Source organism: Bos mutus, chromosome X (assembly GCF_027580195.1).
Source record: "Bos mutus isolate GX-2022 chromosome X, NWIPB_WYAK_1.1, whole genome shotgun sequence".
Classification (NCBI taxonomy): Eukaryota; Metazoa; Chordata; class Mammalia; order Artiodactyla; family Bovidae; genus Bos; species Bos mutus.
This window is the reverse complement of record NC_091646.1, coordinates 126,113,955-126,138,555: the sequence shown is the minus strand read 5'-3', so window position 1 is coordinate 126,138,555 and position 24,601 is coordinate 126,113,955. Positions and strand designations below refer to the sequence as shown.

The following is a 24,601-nucleotide window of genomic DNA, read 5'->3' as shown; positions in this document are numbered from 1 at the left end:
ATCTGGCAGCTCTGTTTTACTTTTTACAAAACTAAGTATATTTTTATTATACAATCTAGCAATTACACTCCTTAGTGTTTAAACAAGCTGAAAAATCCCACTGTTGTTTAGTCATAATTTTATTTGTTAACTGCCAAAACTTGGAGGCAACCAAGCTGTCCCTCAGTAAGTGAACAGATTAAATCTGTGGAACATCCAGACAACGGAATGTTTCACACTGATTAAAAAAAAAAAAAAAAAGCTACTAAGCTATGAGAAGACAAAGAACTTTAAACCCATATTAAAGTGAAAGAAGTTAATCTGAAAAGATTACACACTGCATGATTCCAACTACATCACATTCTGTAAAAGGCAAAACTAGAGGCAAGTAAAAGACCAACTGGGCTTCCCTTGAGGCTCAGTGATTTAAAAAAAAAAAAAATCCTCCTGCCAATAAAGGAGACTTGGGTTCAGTCCCTGGGTTGGGAAGATTCCCTGGAGAAGGGAATGGCTACCCACTCCTGTATTCTTGCCTGGAAAATCCCATGGACAGAGAACCTGGTGGGCTACAGTTCATGGAATCACAAAGACTTGGACATAACTTAGCAATTAAATAAACATCATCAAAAGACCAAGTAGTCACCAGGGATTCAGAGAAGGGAGGGATGAAAAGGCCAAGGAGACTTTAGTGCAGTGAAACTGTTTTATTATAGTATACTAAGATATCTTTGGAAAACTCAGCAGTGGCCACAGGACTGGAAAACGTCAGTTTTCATTCTAATCCCAAAGAAAGGCAATGCCAAAGAATGCTCAAACTACTGCACAATTGCACTCATCTCACAGGCTAGTCAAGTAATGCTCAAAATTCTCCAAGCCAGGCTTCAGCAATACATGAACCATTAACTTCCTGATGTTCAAGCTGGTTTTAGAAAAGGCAGAGGAACCAGAGACCAAACTGCCAACATCCGCTGGATCATCGAAAAAGCAAGAGTTCCAGAAAAACATCTATTTCTGCTTTACTGACTACGCCAAAGCCTTTTGACTGTGTGGATCACAATGAACTGTGGAAAATTCTGAAAGAGATGGGAATACCAGACCACCTCACCTGCCTCTTGAGAAACATGTGTGCAGGTCAGGAAGCAACAGTTAGAAATGGACATGAACAACAGACTGGTTCCAAATAGAAAAAGGAGTATGTCAAGGCTGTATATTGTCACCTTGCTTATTTAATTTATATGCAGAGTATATCATGAGACACGGTGGGCTGGAAGACGCACAAGCTGGAATCAAGATTACCGGGAGAAATATCAATAACCTTAGATATGCAGATGACACCACCCTTATGGCAGAAAGTGAAGAGGAACTAAAAAGCCTCTTGATGAAAGTGAAAGTGGAGAGTGAAAAAGTTGGCTTAAAGGTCAACATTCACAAAACTAAGATCATGGCATCTGGTCCCATCACTTCATGGGAAATAGATGGGGAAACAGTGGAAACAGTGTCAGACTTTATTTTTTTGGGCTCCAAACTCACTTCAGATGGTGTCTGCAGCCATGAAATTAAAAGACGCTTACTCCTTGAAAGAAAAGTTATGACCAACTTAGCATATTGAAAAGCAGAGACATTACTTTGCCAACAAAGGTCCATCTAGTCAAGGTTATGGTTTTTCCTGTGGTCATGTATGGATGTGAGAGTTGGGACTGTGAAGAAAACTGAGCGCCGAAGAATTGATGCTTTTGAACTGTGGTGTTGGAGAAGACTCTTGAGAGTCCCTTGGACTGCAAGGAAATCCAACCAGTCCATTCTAAAGGAGATCAGCCCTGGGTGTTCTCTGGAAGGAATGATGCTAAAGCTGAAACTCCAGTACTTTGGCCACCTCATGTGAAGAGTTGACTCATTGGAAAAGACTCTTGATGCTGGGAGGGACTGGGAGCAGAAGGAGACGGGGATGACAGAGGATGAGATGGCTGGATGGTATCACCGACTGGATGGATGTGAGTTTGAGTGAACTCTGGGAGCTGGTGATGGACAGGGAGGCCTGGCGTGCTGCGATTCATGGGGTCCACCAAGAATCGGACACAACTGAGTGACTGAACTGAACTGAAGATATCTTTGTCAAAACTGACAGAATACAGAAAAGACCAAGTGAACCATAATGTAAACCATGGAGTTTGTGATAATGATTCATCAATATAGTTTCATTGATTATAATAAATGTACCACCTTTGGTAAATGAAGATAGTGGCAAGGAGTGGGAAAGTAGTATAAGCAAGATTAAAAAAACTGTACTTTATGCTCAAGTCTGCCCTGACTCTAAAAGCCCATTAAAAAGTGCAATCGAGAACAATTTTAAATAGTAGTATTCAGGGGAATAGTGAAAGACAATAATAAAACAATGAATGCTGTTTAAAAAAGGATATGATATCCTTCCTAACAATAATCTTCCTTTCTCCTGGCAAAGTGGTACACCTATATTAATATGTGAGAGCTAGAGGTAGAAGAATTATTCGAGATAAAAGGAAATCTCTACACACATAAGAGATATGAATGTAAAGATTAATGACTCAATTACTCCCTATCTTCCCAAGTCACTATTTTCAATGTGAATCCATCTTATTGGTTCAAAATACATCTAGCTAAAATTGATATAACACAGAAGAGTATTATGATCAAATCGCAATCCCAGGTAGAGACAAACAGAGGGCTCAACTAGTAAAAAACCCAGCAGATTTCAAACTAAATAAAACAAGGTTAGGGTTCTCTGGTGCCTCAGTGGTGAAGAGTCCTGTCAATGCAAGAGACAGGGTTTGATCCCTGATCCAGAAAGACGCCATATGTGGCAGTCTCTGTATCACAGCTACTGAGCCTTTGATTTTTAGACCCAGAATCTGCAACTGCTGAGCCCATGTGCTAACACTACTGAAGCACTCTAGAGCCTGTGCTCTGCAACAAGAGAAGCCACCAGAATAAGAAACCCACCCACTACAACTAGATGGTAGCTTTCACTGGCTGCAAGTAGTGAAAAGCCCACACACCAATGAGGATCCAACATGGCCAAAAATAAAATTATATATATATATAAAGAAATAAGGCTATATACTGAACAGAATATATGAAACGAATACTGAGGAAACTACATTTAACTGACATGTACAATGAATGCTATAACATAACATACAGCTTTTTTTTAAGAAGCAGAAATTGAAATTGACGACATGTTGTGGGGGAGGGCATAGGGATGTGTCTCTCACTCTCACTGTCTCTCTCTCTGTTCTGACTCTCTGTGACCTCACAGACCATAGCCTGTTAGGCTCCTCTGTCCATGGGATTTTCCAGGCAAGAATACTGGAATGGGTGCTATTTCTGACTCTAGGATCTTTAGCAACATTTCAACCCTCAATAAATTTCCATGTGAGACACCAGAGAATAGACTCTCTACCCACAAAGGAATTAATTTACAAACCAAGACAAAAAGTTACCCAGAAAATCTCTAACTGCTTGCAAATGAAGCATCATGTTTATAAAGTATTCTTTACAAACAAAAATCACCACACAAATTTTAAAACATTAACTAAATAACAGTAAATGCAAACATACATCAAAAGTCACGGGATATGGTATAGCAAAAATTTATAGTATAAAATACATGTCTTAGAAAACAGAAAAACTGAAATAAAAGTGGAACAATCACCTTATCTAAACTAGAAAGTTCACTTACCTAAACTAGAAAATGAACAACAAACCCTAAGAAAGCAAAAGGAATAACTATGAAAATTTTAAAATACATATATGGAAGGATAAAAATGAAAGCCAATACTTTTGCAAAACTCTTTTGCAAACTCCAATGAAATGCATTAATCTCTTAATACAATAAATATAAGTTACCAATATTAGATACCAGAATCAAAGAATCACTGTTAATAAAGGTTTTAATATATTAATCATACGCAAATTCTTCCAGAGAACAGGGGAAAAAATATTTTGTCAGTCAGCATAAAACTCTGATACTAAAATCTGTATTAAACTCTTTACTAATATTATTTCCTCTATGGTTATTTTAAAAATATGGAATCTGAAGATTAAATATTCTATTACTTAGTCAGAGGTATAAGGTAAACGTGAGTACAAAGATAAGACATGAACATAAACAGCTGACTTGAGTCAATGTTGATAACTAAAGGAGAAATGACTGATTTCACACATTTGCCCTCACATTCATACAAAGCCCTATGTTAAAAAGGTACATTCTCAAGCATATGTACAGTAGGTTTCCTGCTACTAAAAGCCTCAGTGACTAACTTTAAGTATAACTTAAAAATAGTTTTTTATGATTACTTAACAAATTACTCAGGATATGTCATTGTTTACTAATTCAAAGCACCACAAACAATACAGCCTTCATGTCCTACCTGATTCTGGAAGGGGGTCTCAGACTGTCCATCAGGAGCCTGGCCCTGGCTGTCATTCCCTCCTACTGGAGAGCCACGAGTAGTGGCTGTCATACTCAAAACAGAAAAGATTTTTGCTATTTTGTCTGTTTATTTAGTTGTTGTAAGAGAAGAAATTACAGTTCACTTATAGGAGACGAAGCACCAGGATATATCAGCCTCAAATATCTCCAATTCAAGGACAGACCATTCTTGAAGAGACCATTTCACTACCTAAAAGTAGAGGGAACAAAGGGTATATTTGTTTAAAATATTAAAAAGATAAATAATGAATTATTCTAAGTTTAACATATACATTGTTAACATCACCAACCTCTACAATCAATAACAGATGGCTGTAAAAATGAGAGACAGAAGTAAAAGGTAAACTTTTATAAATATTATTATTCAATAAATTTACATAAAGTATTTATATATAATATTCCAGAAAAAAATGCAAAGTTCTTAGTTAACATTTTTTTTACTTACAAAAGAATCTAGAGAATGATCAGTTTTTGCCTTAAACATACTGCAAAAATATAAACACTTAAAGGTATACTGCTCTTAAGTAAATAAAATGAAAAGCCAAGTTAACAGAGAATGTGATTTCTAAGGGTAGTAGAGCAAGAAAATTATTTTAAAAAACACCTGAAGTACTCATACAGATTACATAAACAAACATATACACACATATTTCCACAAGGTCACTGGAAGATCAGAATCTTTCACCTAATGTCTTTTAATACTCAGACATTCTCATTCAAATTTTGTATTATATAGATCATTTTTAAAACAGGAGAAATTCTATCATCTTCTGAGAACTATTGTAACAAAAATTAAATCATTTTTTCTTTCATCTCAAAAAAAATGAATTCTCATTTAAACAGCTGTTTAATTCTAACATTTTCTTTCTTCTAGCCTTCTTTACATGGACTTCTGATCCCACTGTGTATGCGCCACATGTAAGAGCCTTGATCTAAGATTCAACTGCTCCATTTCTTCCTGGATCCATTTTTCTTGGTCAAAAATATGCTTAAATCTCCCCTCCTGAAAATCACAAATATCTGTCCTTTTGCACAAAGTTCTTGAAAAAATGTAGTGTCGTTCTGGTTTCTCATCATGTGATCTGTGTTCAAAATTATTTTTAAGGCTAGTCGTGGCTGGCTCTGAAAAAAACCTGTTTGTGTAAAACTGCAATCAAAATTTTATGTATGCGTGTTTGGGGGAGGACAATAGAGATGACACCTGTTCCTGGACCAAGACCCCATTTAGCTTTCCGTACCTTTTCAGGTTACACAGATTTTGTGATACCAAAGAAACACAAAGGTCTAAGAAATTAAGTAATTTAACCAAAGCACAGCTAAGAAGTTTGTGGAAACTTCAGAGCACAGGTAAAGCACAACTAATAAAGTATACTACTACTACTACTACTAAGTCACTTCAGTCGTGTCCGACTCTGCGCGACCCCATGGACTGCAGCCCACAGGCTTCTCCGTCCATGCGATTCTCCAGGCAAGAACACTGGAGTGGGGTGCCATTTCCTTCTCCAATGCATGAAAGTGGAAAGTGAACTAGAATTAATCCTATTTCTCTTTAAAACAATACTATTTCCTGACATGGGGGAAGGGTCCTACTTGAAATTTTTCTTCACACACTTTTCCTTTGCTTTGTATTTTCTTTGACGTTTGAGGTTACTTGAACTAAAGCATCTTAAAACTGTATTACTCTGTCATATTATATCTGCCCATATCCCTCTATCTAAAGACACATCTTAAGTAACCTAGCAAAAGGAATAAGTCATTCACAACAAAAGAGTTACCAATCAGTGCAAAGCGAAACAAAGTGGCAATGCAATCACCCTCCCCTACCTTTCTCCCAGATCATAACTAGTATTTCTTGCAAAGTCTCAGTGTTTTGTCCAAGTAGCAATTTAGCACTGCAAAGACACTATATTCTAAAAAACTAAAAAGCAATTTAGAAATTACTCAAATCACTTAAAATGAATTCAGCAATGTTAGATTTCCTTTAGATCACAGCATTTTCCCTCATATTCAAACTTCAGTATTTCAACATATTTTTAGGACTAGAAAAGTATCACTTTTCTTTAGTTAAAAGTCCATACTAGAAGACTGACATCAGCAAGAGAGCAGCTACAGGCACTGGTTCTCCCACATAAATAATACAGGCACTTGTTCTCCCACATGAACAGTAAGTTAACAGGAATAGGTGGATCAACATACAATTCTGATACAGCTAGAAACTGGTTAATATAGAGCTTTCAGACTCAGGAGAGTTATTTAATAGAACAGAGAACTGTGAGGAGCTGAAGAGTACACTGAGTTTTATTACACTGGTTCATTTTCCAACCCAGTGTAGCTCAAAGTAAAAGAGAGAAATAATACCCAGTTCTTGGCTCCAACTGATGCCTCTCCCAGGACAGAAGTAATGAAGTGGAACTTATGTTGAGATTTCTGGCTTTCCTAGGGATTTCCTGACAGAGGCATAGGAGAAAAGCACACAAAGCCAATAACATAAATGCCTAAGAAGGTCTGAGAGCTCCTCCATCTAGGTGGCCTGACTGGTGAAGTTTTCCCTCTACACAAAGGCAATCAGTAAAGTCTGCAACTCTGGCTGTTTTTGCCAATGAACCCTAACTCAGCAACAAAAAATCATAAAGCACACCAAAAATACGGAAATAAGGCCTGATCAAAGTAGACAACCAACCCTGTAAAATGTTTTTCAAATGTCTTAAAACTGCAGAATGACCTGAAAGAGAACACAGATAAACAAAACTAGAAAATACACAAAGAGAGAATTTCAACAAAGAACTCCGAAACGCACACTAGACACTCATGCCTAGATACCTAACAATCAGAAGTCAGACTAAAAGAGAATCTCAAAAGGAGTAAGAGAAAAATGACTTGTCACATACAAGAGCACCTATATATGATTATTAGAAATTTCCCTAGCAAAAAATTTACAGGCGACAAGAATGATGGTATCTCAAAATCCTGAGAAGAATTTTATTAAATGTTTATCCCCCAAAATTGAGATTATTATGTACTTTTTCTCCTTATGCTATTAGTTTGCTTACACTGATTAATTTTTGTACACTGAACCACACCTATACTCCAAGAATAACTCTCACTTAATCACTGTGTATAATTCTTCTAATATGCTGCTGAATGCAGTTTGTTAGCATTTTGTTGTTTACTTTGCATCACTGTGTACAAGGGATACTGGTCTGTAGGTGTCTTTTAGTCTGTAGATTTCTTCAGTCTTTGGCTGAAGCAGCAGCCTAATGCTAGACTCAACAAACATTTCCTCCTCTTCAATTTTTGTAAATATTTCAGAACATTGCTATAAAGATATTATTTAAATATTTAACATTCAAATACATATCACTTGAATGTTTGAAAGAATTCACAAGTAATATCATCGGGTTCAGTGCTTTTCTTTGTTGGAAGATTTTTGATTATTGATGAAGTCTTCTTAGTAGTTTAATGTCTATGCAATGATTTGATCCTGATCGGTTTTAATGTTTCTAGCTGTTTCTCCGCATCTTCTAGTTTACTTAATTTAGTGATGTATATAATAGTACATGCTATTTTCTTAGAAGTCAACATATTTTGGCATATGTGTTATAAGTGTTATAGTTCCAGTTTCATTTCTAGTTTCAGTAATTTCAGTCTTCTCTTTATTATCACTCTCATTTGTCAATTTTATTGACTTCTTCAAAAAGCAGTTTGGTTTCACTGATTTTCTCTATTTTAGTTCTATTCTTTATCTCCGTACTCATCTTTATTATTTCCTTCCTCTTGCTAACTGTGGGGTAAGTTCTTTTCCTAGTACCTTAACTCATCAAGTAAGGCTGTTATTTAAGATCTTTTTTTTAATATATTTTAGCAACAAGGAACGAGAATATTGATGCAAAAATTCCTGATGAATACTGATGCAAAAATCCTCATCAAAATACTCTACTATCAAATCAAATTCAACAGCACATTATGGTTTAAACACTACAACCAAGGGGGATTTTCAAATCAAACAACATAATACTCCACACTAACAGAGTAAAGGGAGAAACACCAATGATCATCTTAACTGACTGAGAAAAAGGATTAGACAAAATTGAACATCCTCTTATGATCAACAATAGAGAAGGAAACCCAACCTAAGAAGCCAAATATGAAAAATCCACAGCAAAAACCATAATACTGAAAGCTTTCTAAGATTAGGAAGAGGCAATGCTAATTCACCACTCTTATTTAATACAGATTTGTAACTCTGAGTCAGGGCATTTAGGAAAGAAAGAACAAAAGGCATCACAATCAAAAAAGGCATATAAATTCTGCCTGCAGGAAATTACATAATCTCATACATAAACATTGCTACTGCTGAACCATATGCATAACACTAAAGCTTCCACAATATAAAAACTATTAGAATTAACGGTTTCACGAAAGTTTCAAGGTACAAAAGTCAACACTCTAAAAACCAGTTCACTAAAAAAAAAAAAAAAATTCAAAGAAGAAATTAAGAAAATATTTCTATCTGAACATTAAAAAAGAATAAAATATTTAAGAATAAACTTAACCAAAGAAAAAAGGTTCCACATACCCTGAAAAACTACATTTCTGAAAGAAATCAAAGAAACTATTAATAAATGGAAAGATAACCCATGTCACAGATTAGAGGACTTATTAATAAAATATCGAATCTAGGTAGAGCAGATAATAATCTGCCTACCACTGCACAGGATATGGGTTTGATCCCTGGCCTAGGAAGATTTCACATGTCACCTACAGAGCCACTAAGCCTGTGCACATCTTCTGAGTCCGTGCTTTACAGTCTTCGTGCTGCAACTACTGAAGCCTGTGCACCCAGAGCCCATGTTCGAAAACAAGAAAAGCCACCACAGTGAGATGCCCACAACTACAGTGAAGAGCAGCCCCTGTCTGAGTCAACCAGAAAAAGCTTGCGTGCAGCAACAGAGACTCAGCGCAGCCAAAAATAAATAAATAATAAAAAACAATGTCAATCTAGGGACATCCTTGGTGGTCCAGTGGCAAGACTCTGTGTTCCCAATGCAGGGTCCCAGGTTCCTTCCCTGGTCAGGGTGCTAGATCCCACATGCCCCAACCAAGAGTTTACAGGCTACAACTGAAAAAAAAATCTCCCAATATGCTGCAACTAAGAGCCAATGCAGCCAACTAAATAAATAATTTAAAATTGTTTTAAAAATTTAGAAGATGTCTATCTGTAGAATCAATGAAATCCCAATCAATATACCAAAAACATTTTTTGTACATAAACATTCATCATAAAATTCAAATGTAATCTCAAGTCAACTCAGTTAAAACAATTTTGAAAAAGAACAAAGCTGAAGGTGTCATACTTCCTGATTCAAAACAAACTACAGGGCTTATGGTTCAAGATGGTAGAGCAGAAGCAAGTGCACACGTCTCCTCCTGCAAGAGTAACAAAATTACAATATATTATTTAACAACAGGGCCAGAAGGGTACTGGAACCCATCAAAAAAAGATACACAATGTCCAAAGACAAAGAAGCTGCAGTGAGATAGCAAGAAGGGGCACATTAATGGTAAATTCAAATTCCATCCCACCAGGTGGGTGACCCACAAACTGGAGAGCAGTAATACCAAAAAAGTTCTCCCACTGTTATGAAGGTTCCGAATTCCACATCAGGCTTCCCAGCCTGGGACCTGACAAAAGGACTGGGAATTCCCAGGGAATCTGACCTTTAATACCAGTGGGATTTGATTAAAAAACTTCCACAAGACTGAGGCAACCAGAGACTACAATCTTGGAGGATACAAACAAAATCTTGAGTGCACCAAGACCTAGAGAAAAGGAGCAGTGACTCCACAGGAGACTGAACCAAAACCACCTGCTAGTGTTGCAAAAATTCCAGAGAAGGCACAGATTGGCAGGGGCGGACAAAGGGATGTCGAGGAAGGAAGCTGCCCCTTGGCATAAACCCACTTGGAGTTCATCATTTACCCTACCACAGAGCCCAGAGTACCCAGGCCTGGATCACCTCAGGCCAAACAACTAGCAGGGAGGGAGTGCAACCTCACCCATCAGTAGATAACTGGACTGAGGCTTTAGTGAGCAAGGCTCAGATTTTCACACCACCAGTCCCTCTCATTTAGTGAGGGTTTAGTGAGCAAGACTGAGATTTTACACTACCAGTCCCTCTCATTTAGGCATCAGTGAACTAAAATGGACCAGAATGGGAAAATTTAATTCAGATGACCATCACATCTATTTTGTGGGCAGGAATCCCTTAGAAGAAATGGAAAAGTCTTCATAGCCAACAAATGAGTTTGAAATGCAGTACTAGGGTGCAATCTCAAAAATGAAACAATGATCTCTATTTATTTCCAAATTAAATGTAATTCAACTCACATTCAGTATCACAGTAATCCAAGGCTATGCCCCAAGCATTAATGCTGAAGAAGCTGAACAGTTCTGGGAACACCTACAAGACCCAGAACTAACACCTCCCAAAAAACACCTCCCAAAAACACCTCCCTAACCCTAACCCTTTTCATCACAGGAGACTGGAACACAAAAGTAGGAAGTCAAGAGATAGCTGGAGTAACAGACAAGTTTAGCCTTGGAGTACAAAAGGAAGCAGGGCAAAGGTTAACAGAGTTAACCAAGAGAACTCACTGTCACCCTCTTCCAACATACCAAGAGAAAATTCTACATATGGACATCACCATATGGTCAATACCAAAATTATATTGATTATGTTCTTTGCAGCAGCAGAAGAAGCTGTATACAGTCAGCAAAAACAAGACCAGGAGCTGACTGTGGCTCAGATCATGAACTCCTTACCACCAAAGTCAATAGACCAATCAGATATGACCTACCTAAGTCAAACTCCTTATGATTACACAGTGGAAGTGACAAACAGATTCAACAGATTAGATCTGATAGATCAAGAGTGTACGACGCACTACAGATTGAGGTTTGTGACATTGAAGAAGAGGCAGTAATGAAGACTATTCCCAAGAAAGAAATGCAACAATGCAAAATGCTTGTCTGAGAAGGCCTTACAAACAGCTGAGAGAAGAAGAGAAGCTAAAGCCAAAGAAAAAAAGGAAAGATATACCTATCTGAATGCAGAGTTCCAGAGGACAGCAAAGAGAGATAAGAAAGCCTTCTTCAGTGATCAGTACAAAGAAATAGAGGAAAATAAGAGAATGGGAAAGATTTCTTCTCCAAGAAACTGAGAGATGTCAAATGAACATTTCATGCAAAGATGGGCCTAATAAAGGACAGAAACAGCATGGGCCTAAACAGAAGCAGAAGATATTAAAAAGAGATGGCAAAAATACACAGAAGAACTATAAAAAAAATCTTAACAAGTGATCACTCACTTAGAGCCAGATATCCTAGAATGTGAAGTCAGCACTACAAACAGAGCTAGTGGAGGTGATAGAATTCCAGTTGAGCTATTCCAAATCCTGAAAGATGATGCTGTGAAAAGTGCTGCACTCAATATGCTAGCAAATTTGAAAACTCAGCAGGGCCACAGGGCTGGAAAGGTCAGTTTTTGTTCCAATCCCAAAGAACAGCAAGGCCAAAGAATGTTCAAACTACCGCACAATTGCATTCATCTCTCACACTAGAAAAGAAATGCTCCAAACTCTCCAACCCAGGCTTCAACAGTATGTGAGCCAAGAACTTCCAGATGTTCAAGCTGGATTTAGAAAAGGTAGAGGGATCAAAGATCAAATTGCCAACATCCTCTGGATTATCAAAAAAGCATGAGTTCCAGAAAAACATCTACTTCTGCTTTACTGACTATACCAAAGCCTCTGACTATGTGGATCACAACCAACTGTGGAACATTTTTAAAGAGATGGGAATACCAGACCAGCTTACCTGCTTCCTGAGAAATCTGTATGCAGGTCAAGAAGCAACAATTAGAACCAGACATGAAACAATGGACTGGTTCAAACTGGAAAAGGAGTACATCAAGGCCATGTATTCTCATCCTGCTTATGTAACTTATATGCACAGTACATCATGCCAAATGCCGGGCTGGATGAAACACAAGCTTACATTAAGACTGACAGGAGAAAAGTCAGTAACATATATAAAGATGACACCACCCGTATGGCAAAAAGCAAAGAAGACCTAAAGAGCCTCTTGAGGAAAGGGAAAAAGGAGAGTGAAAACATTGAGTTAAAATTCAATACTCAAAAAACGAAAATCATGGCAACCGGTCTCATCATTTCATGGCAAACAGATGGAAACAATGGAAACAGTTGGAAACGGAAACAATGGAAACAGTGAGAGACTTTATTTTCTTGGGCTCCAAAATCACTGCAGATGGTGACTGCAGCCATGAAGTTAAAAGACACCTGCTTCTTAGAAGAAAAGCTATGACCAACCTAGTCAGCATTTTAAAAAAGCAGAGACATTACTTTGCCAACAAAGGTCCATCTAGACAAACCTATGGTCTTTCCACTAGTCATACACAGATGTGAGAGCTGGACTATAGAAAAGCGGAGAGTTGGAAAAGACTATTGAGAGTCCCTTGGACTGCAAGGAGATCAAACCAGTCAATCCTAAAGGAAATCAGTCCTGGATATTCACTGGAAAGACAGATGCTGAAGCTGAAACTCCAGCTTTGGTCACCTAATGGGAAGAACTGACTCAACAGAAAAGACCTTGAATGCTGTGAAAGATTGAAGGCAGGAGGAGATGCAGACAACAGAGGATAAGATGGTTGTATGGTATCACCAACTCAATGAACCTGAGTTTGAGCAAGCTCCAGGAGTTGATGATGAACAGGGAAGCCTGGCATGTTGCAGTCCATGGGGTCACAAAGAGCTGAACATGACTGAGCAACTGAACTGATTTACACACAGTGGAATTCTATTCAGCCTAAGAAAAGTAAATTCTGGCATATGTGGCAACATAGATAAGCCCTGAGGACACTATGTCAAGTGGAATATGCCAATCACAAAAGGATGAATAATGTAGGATTCCACTTGAAGTATGTAATCAAATTCATAGATATAGAAAGTAGAAAAGTAGTTGCAAGCAGCTGGGAGAAGAGGGCAATGTTTAATGAGTTTCATTTCAGTTTTACAGGATGAATGCTGCTGCTGCTGCTAAGTCGCTTCAGTCGTGTCAGACTCTGCTCGACCCCGTAGACGGCAGCCCACCAGGCTCCCCCATCCCTGGGATTCTCCAGGCAAGAACACTGGAGTGGGTTGCCATTTCCTTCTCCAGTGCATGCAAGTGAAAAGTGAAAGTGAAGTCACTCAGCTGTGTCCAACTCTTAGCGACCCCATGGACTGCAGCCCACCAGGCTCCTCCATCCATGGGATTTTCCAGGCAAGAGTACTGGAGTGGGGTGCCATTGCCTTCTCCAACAGGGTGAATAAACTTCTAGAAATGAATGGTGTTAGTTGCATAACAATGTAAACAGACTTATTCTGAGCTCATTGTACTTCAGATTTGCATTTCCCTAAAAACTGGTGATGTTGAGTATCTTTCCACGTGTCTCTGACTGTCTGAATGTCTTCTCTGGAGAAATGTCTATTTAGATCTTCCATCCACTTTTTGATTGGGTAGTTTGTTTTAATAATGAGCTGTATGAGCTGCTTGTATTTTGGAGAGAAATATTTGTCAGTTGCTTTGTTTGAACATATTTTCAAGTATTTGTAATGGGTCTTTTTCTCATTCTGAGGGTTGTCTTTTCATATCATTTATGGTTTCTTTTCTGTGTAGAAGCTTTTAAGTTTAATTAGGTCCCATTTGTTTATGTTTTTATCTTCATTACTCTAGGAGGCGGGTCAAAAAAAGATCTGGCTGAGGTTTGTGTCAAACAGTGTTTTTCCTATGTTTGCCTTTAAGAATTTTACACCAGGCTTTCACTTAGGTCTTTAATCCAGTTTATTTCTGTGTGGCTGGGGAGTGTTCTAATTCATTCTTTTACATGTAGCTGTCCAGTTTTCTAAGCACCACTTTGAAGAGACTGTCTTGTCTTCACTATATATTCTTGTCACCTTGTTATAGATTAGATAAGCAGGGGTGTGAGGATTTATCTCTGGGCTTTCCATCCTGTACCATTCATCTGTCTTTCTATTTTTGTGTCAGTACCATACTGTCTTGATTACTGTAGCTTTGTGGTATAATGTTACTAAACTGCCTAACTGAAACAGGAAAATGGTAAATTTTCTCTGCATGTTTTATTTTAATTTAAATAATAGATACATAATCCGGACTTAGCAGATGCAGTATGAAACCGAAAAGCTCAAGCTATATTTATCCTTCATAATACTACCTAAACGTTATTCCTCTTGCACATCATTTTGCAACCATAAGCATTAATATCAACTATCTTGAATTAATATAAAACATAAGTGAGTTAAATGTTTAAGCACATATAAAAAAACATTTATTCTGTATTGTAATTCAGTGGCATTGTAAGCCCTATGCAAATTAAGAGTACAAAAATATTTATTTATAAATTACTATTTAATTTTAATAAAAGTATTTAAAATTAAAATGAATTGCTACAGCACATTCAATAAGATTAAAGGCATATCTGTAAGACTTGTAGTCTGAAAGATCTTCAACAAAAGCAGCAATTCCTTAACTGTTTTTTTTCTCCTGCCATGTATGATAAGCCTCATATACAATGTAAAGCAGCAATTCCTTAACTGTTTTGTTTTCACCTGCTTTTTGGCTGGTCATAACTTTCCTTCCAAGGAGTAAGCATCTTTTAATTTCATGGCTGCAGTCACCATCTGCAGTGATTTTGGAGCCCAGAAAAATAAAAGTCTGACACTGTTTCCACTGTTTCCCCATCTATTTCTCATGAAGGGATGGAACCAGATGCCATGATCTTACTTTTCTGTTGACCTTTAAGCCAATTTTTTCACTCTCCTCTTTCACTTTCATCAAGAGGCTTTTTCGTTCCTCTTCACTTTCTGCCATAAGGGTGGTGTCATCTGCATATCTGAGGTTATTTATATTTCTCCCAGCAATCTTGATTCCAGCTTGTGCTTCTTCTAGCCCAGTGTGTCTCATGATGTATTATTCTGTATATAAGTTAAATAAGCAGGTGACAATATACAGCCTTGATATACTCCTTTCCTGATTTGGAACCAGTCTGTTGTTCCATGTCCAGTTCTAACTGTTGTTTCCTGACCTGCACACAGATTTCTGAAGAGGCAGATCAGGTGGTCAGGTATTCCCATCCCTTGAAGAATTTTCCACAGTTTATTGTGATCCACACAGTCAAAGGCTTTGGCATAGTCAATAAAGCATAAGTAGATGTTTTTCTGGAACTCTCTTGCTTTTTCCATGATCCAGCAGATGTTGGCAATTTGATCTCTGGTTCCTCTGCCTTTTCTAAAACCAGCTTGAACATCTGCAAGTTCACGGTTCACGTATTGCTGAAGCCTGGCTTGCAGAATTTTGAGCATTACTTTACTAGTGTGTGAGATGAGTGCAATTGTGCAGTAGTTTGAGCATTCTTTGGCATTGCCTTTCTTTGGGATTGGAATGAAAACTGACCTTTTCCAGTCCTGTGGCCACTGCTGAGTTTTCCAAACTTGCTGGCATATTGAGTGCAGCACTTTCACAGCATCATCTTTCAGGATTTAAAATAGCTCAACTGGAATTCCATCACCTCCACTAGCTTTGTTCGTAGTGATGCTTTCTAAGGCCCACTTGACTTCACATTCCAGGATGTCTGGCTCTAGGTAAAACTCCCTTACAAAACTGCTATTAAAATTTTTTCCACTTTGAAAATAATATATTTCCACTTTCACAATAATATTCATTAACATGTAACTGGGTTTCAAACGGAACACTGAAAAAATTTTAATCTACAACTTAAATTTTTTTTAATTTTTTTGTGTAGTTGCTCAGTCGTGTCCAACTCTTTGCGACACGATGGACACCAGGCTTCTCCATCCATGGGATTTTCTAGGCAAGAGTACTGGAGTGGGTTGCCATTTCCTTCTCCTACAACTTAAATTTTAAAACATGGTAAATGTTAGGAGATAACACAGAGAAACTAAAACTTCATAAGGTTCTCAAAACCTTTTACAATGTTAAGGGCATGAAACCAAAAAAGTGATAACTGCTAACCTGTTAAGAAATCCAACATACAAAATAAGCAGCTTCTGCTAATTCTCTTTTAGTGATAAAAAAGCAAAAAATCAACATAAAATTTTACATGCAACTATCTACAACAAAATCTAATCAATGTATGTCTCTACTCTTTTTATGAGAAAAAACTAAGATTTCTCTTAATGTTACTTTCCCTAACAGATTACTTTTTAGCACCATTAATACTCTTCACACTTAACAAAGGTATTCTCAGCAAGGCAGCCAACATTTTATTTGCTCCAGAACAGGAAGCAGCACTAGAAAGATCCTCAACGCAAGAATTTGATGGCCCCTACCAATAGTCAGTCCTATGATTAAGTTATTGGTCCAGCTGTCAAGCCTTCAAGTAGAAGACTGCTACCACAGCTGACACTCTGAGTACAATGTCTAGAGACAGCCTGAACCAGAACTATCGATAGGGTTAAAGGAATAAATACAACTTGAGAGTTACAGTAAGATAAGATAGCAAACCATCATAGCTCAGTTGGTAAAGAATCCGCCAAGAATGCAGGAGACCTGGGTTCAATCCCTGGGTTGGGAAGATCTCCTGGAGATCTACTGGACTTCCTTGGGTTGGGAAGATCTCCTGGGAGATCTACTGGAGACCCCATTCCAGTATTCCAGCCTGGAGAACTCCAGTCCATGAGGTCACAATGAGTTAGAAACAACTGACTGACTGTCACTTCACTTTCAAAATAGCAAACAGTGAGTCTAAGTCTATTTTACTTGGCCATACCTCGAAGCATTGGGGTCTTAGTTTTCAGATAAGGAACTGAAAACCCATGTTCCCTGCAGTGGAAGCTCGGAGACTTAAATACTCAAGTCTCTCATTTTAAGGTTAAATAACTCACAAACTGGTTGAAGCACTAGTACTGCAACCCAAGTATCTTAACAAACAAAAGGATACTTATATTAACTACCAAACTCCCCTTCCACTAGTCACATATGCTGATCTCAAAATACATAACTTCACTTCAGAAACCAAGAACTTCACTCAGAGACATTACAGAAAAATTTATGAATGGCATATACTATAGCACTGTTTCTTTAGGTTCTTTAATAACCAGTAAATCAATAATATGGACTTCCCTGGTGGCTGAGACGGTGAAGCGTCTGTCTACAATGTGGAAGAGCTGGGTTCGATCCCTGGGTTGGGAAGATCTCCCAGAGAAGGAAATGGCAATCCACTCCAGTAGTATTGCCTGGAAAATCCCATGGACAGAGGAGCCTGGTAGGCTACAGTCCATGGGGTCGCAAAGAGTCGGACACAACTGAGCGACTTCACTTTGACTAAATCAATAATATATGCAACTTCACTTTCACTACATCAGTAGTATATTAATTCATTAACAATGTGACAAAGTAATTTAGATTATGTAACAACAATCCCTAGGAGTCTAAATAATCACTGTATAAATGTTAATAAGAAAATATTCAGTTAGTCAATAATATTTAGCAAGTAAGAGAACATGCTACTACAAATGGATTTAAATTTGATGAAATAAAGTTGTTTTTAAGGCAGGACAGCAAGGAGATCAAACCTGTCAATTCTAAAGGGGATCAGCCCTGAATATCCACGGGAAGGACTGATGCTGAAATTGCAATACTTTGGCCAAAGTATTGAAATACTTTGCAAATAGTAATGCAAAGAGCTGACTGACTGGAAAAGACTTCCATGCTGGAAACATTAAGGGCCAGAGGAGAATGGACTGACAGGATGAGATGGCTGGATGCCATCACTGACTTAACAGACATGAGTTCAAGCAAACTGCAGGAGATAGAGAAAGACAGGAAGCCTGGTGTGCTGCAGTTCATGGGATCGCAAAGAATCGTATACAATTTAGCGACTGAACAATGAAGGCAGCAAAGAAAATTTCTAAACACAAAATTCTCCCCATATTGTGAGTCACCACCTCCTCCCTCTCTAGTTTGCATCTGTACTACACATTTACTAGATTCCCCCAGAAGACACAGAATGGCCTGAATACCCAATGGCCTGAACACCCAAAACAGGGGAAAAGGCAATTTCTTCCTGGCACTAGTAAACTAATTATTTAGCAGATAACATTTCTTTCTCAATTCTTTAAGAGGTCACAATAACCCATTACTTGCCTTGCTGGCAATGTAAACTGTCAATATATTACTTTGATAAGTTAACACAGGAGAGAAAAGGAAGATAAAACAGGGTTCTACTGAATAGTGCTATCTGTAGCACCATTAACTGAAAGGAAGCCAGGAAAGCTTCCCATGATTCTCTTTCCACTAATGTAATTTCCACAAAGCCAGCACTGAGGATTACTAAACTAATCCTTTACTGACAACAATTCAATTTAAAGCAGTTTCCACGGCTCAAATAACACCTTCTCCTAACAAAGAATGGATATACCTGTGGACACTACTGCATAGTCTCGTCTAACTCTCAGCCCTCTACCTCCAGCTCACAAGGTGAGTGAGTGAAGTCTCTCAGTCGTGTTTGACTCTTTGCGACCCTATGGACTATAGCCTACAAGGCTCCTCTGTCCATGGAATTTTCCAGACAAGATTACTGCAGTGGGTTACCATTTCCTTCTCCAGGGGATATTCCTGACCCAGGAATTGAACCCGGGTCTCCCACATTGCAGGCAGACGCTTTACCATCTGAGCCACCAATAGCCCTCAAGCTATAGGGGATGCAAACTTAACAGAACTATGATTCCAAACAACTCTGCAGACCAAGGCATCTCAGCATTATAAACATCAAATAATTCTGGGAGCTGGGGATGTTTTGTGAATTGCAAGATGCTTAGCAACATCTCTGTTCTCTAACCACTGAACAGCCAACCAGTGCAAGCCAATTCCTCCCACCATCCAAATCATTATAATCAAAAGTACTACGAGGACTTCCCTGGTGGTCCAGTGGTTAAGAATCCACGTTGTAATGCAGGGGACAGTAGTTCTATCCCTGGTCTGGGAAGATAACACAAGCTACAGAGCAACTAAGCCCGAATGCCACAAGAGAAGTCACCTTAATGTAAAGCCCATGCACCACAACCAGAGAGTAGTCCCCTGCTCACCACAACCAGAGAATGCCCACATGCAACAAAGACTCAGGGCAGTCAAAAATTATAAAATAAAAAAAATTTTAAAGTATTTCTAGACATTACTCAACATCTAACAAAAAGGCAAAATTAGCCCAAAGTGCAAACTACTGCTGTACTAAATTATATGAAAAGTGAAAGTGAAGTCCCTCAGTCATGTCTGACTCTTGCGACCCCATGGACTGTAGCCTATCAGGCTTCTCCGTCCATGGTATTTTCCAGGCAAGAATACTGGAGTGGGTTGCCATTTCCTTCTCCAGGAGATCAGCCCGATCCAGGGACTGAACCTGGATCTCCCGCATTGTAGGCAGACGCTTTACCGTCTGAGCCACCAGCAAAGTCCTAAATTACATAAAGCATTCAGGTAATTCGTTATTTTTATTCTGTTTCAATCAATTCTTATATATGCTACGAATAACAAACATCAATCGCATTTAAGAGATTGTAATTATTTACAGAAAGGTCTGGGCAACTACCTCAAGTAAAAAGAGGAAACTACATTCAAATACAATTAATCAGTCTCATATCAAAGGTGGAAACAGATACTAAATTCACAATGGGAAAACCTCTCTGACAGAGAAATAAAAAATTAAGGAGAAAGAGAGAATTTTAAAAAACTTGAGATGAGGACTTTCCTGGTAGTTCAGAGGCTAAGATTCGTTGGTCCCAATGTACACATTCTTGGTTTGATTCCTAGTCAGGGAAATAGATCCTACATGTTGCAACTAAGAGTCGGCACACCAAAACTGAAGATTCCACATGCTGCAACAAAAAACTAACAACTCAAATAAGTGAATATTGAAAAAAAGAGAATCAAAGGCTATTTTAGTTATATATGAACCATTCTGCAAACCTCAGCCACAGAAGATGAAAAATAACTAGCACTAAGTACAAGAAAAATCCACCCCAAAAGAACAGAATGCAGTTGTAAAACTGTAAACCTCAAGTTTACATGGAAACACCTGAGTTAAATGGAGTATAGGAAAGAATTTTTTGGTTCTGTGTGAGGCTTTTAAGAGCTGGAAACAGAAAGTTCTGTTAAAACTAACTTCAACATGGGTGTTTTAAGCAGTATATTGAGAAGTTTGGGGGAAGAAGCAGGAGCAGTATTTGACATAGAGACAAGGATTATGAATCTTCCAAGCAGAATGAGCAGATAGTATATACCTAAACACTAAAACCTTAAGGAAATAGAGGAAAAATGGGAAAATTTTACTAAACTTAAATACATAGCAACTAACAAAAACTTTGATTCAAGGTAATATTCAAGTATTTATCAAAACAAAAATGATCACAGCATATTTAACCAAAACAGGAGACAATCTAAAAAGGGCATCAAGTGGAAGATTAACTACATCATAATACATTTGTAAGATGGAGTATTAACAGGCCTGAATAATCCTACTTACAGACAACTTTCTAAATGACAAAGTAACCACTAACTTGTACCTACAGTATTTTCACTTATTTTTAAAAAGTGAACACGAAAAAATACCTAATTATATGATTGTTTCTACATGGTGCTATTAGAGACAAAATATTTGCACACAACTGTTTTGTCTTCTAATACTCTTTTATGGGGTCCAAAACTTTTCACCCATCAACAATAAACATAACTTTCATAGACACATGCACCCCAAATATACACATTGTGCGTAAGTGCTTAGAATAAAATGTAGGCTACACTGGAAATATACTCAAAGCCAAGGGCTCTCTGCATATCTTTTAAGACCAGAAGCTTCAGCACCACCTAAGAACTTACCAGAAATGCAGAATCTCAAAAGCACCACTCTAGACTAAAATGAGTCACTCAGTCATGTCCAACTCTTTGAGACTCCATGGACTACATAGTCCATGGAATTCTCCAGGCCAGAATACTGGAATGGGTAGCCTTTCCCTTCTCCAGCCTATCTTTCCAACCCAGGTTTTCCACATTGCAGGGGAATTCTGTATCACCTAAGCTACAAGGGAAGCCCAAGAACACTGGGGTGAGCAGCCTATCCATTTTCCAGAGGATCTTCCCGACCCAGGAATCAAACCAGGGTCTTCCGTGGATTCTTTACAACTGAGCTGTCATCTAAAAATCTAAGGACAACATACAACTGTGTATTTTTTACCAGTAAATTTTTCTATACATTTCCTGGAACACAAAGGACTACTATTATACTTTCCTGAAAAACTACATCAAAAACAACAAAATTTCTTAACAAAAAAAAACATACTCTGGACTTCCCTGGTGATCCAGTGGCTAAGACTGTGCTCTCAATACAGGGAAGCCTGGGTTGATCCCTGGTCAGGGAATTAGATTCCACATGCCGTAACTAGGGCTTCTCACAGCCATACAAATAAAATACTAAAATATATATATGTACTGGGACTTCCCTGGTGGCTCAGACAGTAAAGCGTCTGCCTACAATGCAGGAGACCTGGGTTCAATCCCTGGGTCAGGAAGATCTCCTGGAGAAGGAAATGGCAACCCACTCCAATATTATGCCTGAAAAATCCCATGGACGGAGGAGCTTGGTAGGCTACAGTCCATGGGGTTGCAAAGAGTCAGAAGCAACTGAGCAACTTCACAAATAAAAGTTACCCAAACATTTTTAAAAATAAACTCACCAATTAAAATATTCTGTATATGTTGGGAGCCATAGGAAAAGAGAACTTTAACTCTGTTGAAATCACATCTCTGTGGCTACTTCACAGTACTGAAATAATTTAATCTTTAAAACAATATTACCAAAAAAAATCTTTAATCAAACCTGAGTCTATTCTAATTGTCACGTTTCAATGTTTAAACATGAAAAATACAAACCAGTGATTATAGAATACTATGACAATAATTTGTACAAGAGATGGAACCACCACTAGTTGACCTCAGAACTCAATTTTCAGATCTGTGGAAATAACATTATCTTAATAAAATGATGCCTACTAAGTGCTAAATAGCACTAACGTAACTAAAATGCAAAAGTGAAAGTCGCTCAGTCCTGTCTGACTCTTTGTGACCCTGTGGACCATATACAATCCATGGAATTCTCCAGGCCAAAATACTAGAGTGGGTGGCCATTTCTTTCCCCAGGGGATCTTCCCAACGCAGGAATCAAACCCAGGTCTCCTGAATTGCAGGCGGATTCTTTCAGCTGAGCCACAAGGAAAGCCCTAAAATGCAAAACACAACTTTTAAAAAATGACAGTTTGTGCCTCAAATGGTAAAGAATCCCAATGCACAAGAGCCAGGTTCAATCCCTGGACCAGAAGAGAAGAAAACAGCAACCCACTCTAGTATTCTTGCCTGGAAAATCCGACGGACAGAGGAACCTGGCAAGCTACAGTCCATGGGATTGCAAAGAGTCAGACACTGAGTAACTTAACACACTAAAAAATTAAAACTGCATGCTTAGAAACAGAAACAAACTGTTGACAAATTAAGTGGGAGGTGTTGCTGGGGAATTGAGTGTAAAAATAATTACCAGGATATTTTAAAAGCTCCACAAGTGCTTTTAACACGAGTATCAGGGTAGAGCAAAAAAACTCTGTTAAAGCTTTCCCAAATATTGTCGGACTCTATATTCAAATAAGACTGCTTAATGATAATCAATGTTTTTAAGGACACAACTTCTAACAGAGCAAAATGGAAGCTAAAATTTTATTTCTTGAGTACTGAAGTAAGGAAACACATCAAGGTTCAGGAAATATAATGTAAAAGTAAAAATGCAAAGGCAATATCAAAGTGTCACTCTCACAATGGCTGCCCCACAACTGTACTTAATACCACTGAAGGTTTTCAGATGGCCCAGAAGTAAAAATCTGCCTGTCAAGCAGGAAATACAGCTTCAATTCCTGGGCTGGGAAGAGCCCCTGGAGAAGGAAATCTGGGGAATCCCATAGACAGAAGAACCTGGTGGGATACAGTCCATGGGGTCACTAAACAGTCTTATGACTCTTATGACATGACTTAGTACCTAAACCACCATCAGCACCACAATTTTTTTTTTTTTTTACAAATTAACTGTTACTGTCATTAGAATATAACTTATGCAATGCTACTGTGGGGATACACAAGACACATCAACACATCAAGTGTAGTTCAGAAATAAGCCCTTATTTATAAAACCTTTTTTAATATGTCAAATGATTTTCAACAAAGGTGCCAAGACTACTGTAGGGTGAAAGAAAAATATTTTGAACAACCTTCTGTGAACCAACTGGATATCCACATGCAAAAGATGAATCTGGATTCCTAAACTACACAATACACAAAAGTTAACAAGGACAGCAGACCAAGACATAATACTTCATAAAATTCATAAAGAAATATGAACCTTTATGACCTTCAGCTAAGCAAAACTTCAAGCAAAGATTTTGTGGCTAGACATTTAAAGTGATAAAAAGAAAAACACTAATAAACTGAACTTAATGAAAACTTAAATGAAAATTACAAACTACTGCATTTCTAAAGACACCATAAAGAAAGTGAATGGAGAAAACACAGATTAAGAGTAATATTGCCAAGTCATATACCAGAGAAAAGACACAATATAAACAGAAAATTAAAAAAAAAATGAGTTTAAATAGATATTTCTCCAAGTGAAGATATACAAACAGCCAACAAGTAGATAAGATTATGCTCAATATGACTAGTCAGTAGGGAAATGCAAATTCCACTACAAGTCCACTGCAATCAATGTAAACAGAAAATCAAAATTAGTCAAAACAGATTGGAAATCTCATAAACTGTTGGTAGGAATGTAAAATGGGGCAATCTTGTGGGGAACAAGATTGTACAGTTTAAATTAATCTTAAATTTAAATACAATCCAGTAATTCTGCTCCTAGCTACTAGCCAACCCAAAACCATATTGTTCCCACACCAACACTTGAAAAATATCCAATTTCAAACACAGTAAGCTGCATCAAAGAAAATTATCCATGAGAACTGCTTTATCTT

At 37.8% G+C, this 24,601-nt stretch overlaps 1 protein-coding gene across 2 annotated transcripts in view; it reads right to left on the bottom strand.

Moving 5' to 3' along the window:
- Nucleotides 1-24,601, bottom strand: part of LOC138986328 (ubiquitin carboxyl-terminal hydrolase 9X-like) — a 149,723-nt gene that overhangs the window by 123,198 nt on the left and 1,924 nt on the right. For both annotated transcript variants that reach the window (XM_070365477.1, XM_070365478.1), the window contains exon 2: nucleotides 4,386-4,637. In XM_070365477.1, the coding sequence (XP_070221578.1) occupies nucleotides 4,386-4,478 (93 nt within the window). In that variant the 5' untranslated portion in view covers nucleotides 4,479-4,637. The remainder of the gene's footprint in view (nucleotides 1-4,385; nucleotides 4,638-24,601) is intronic.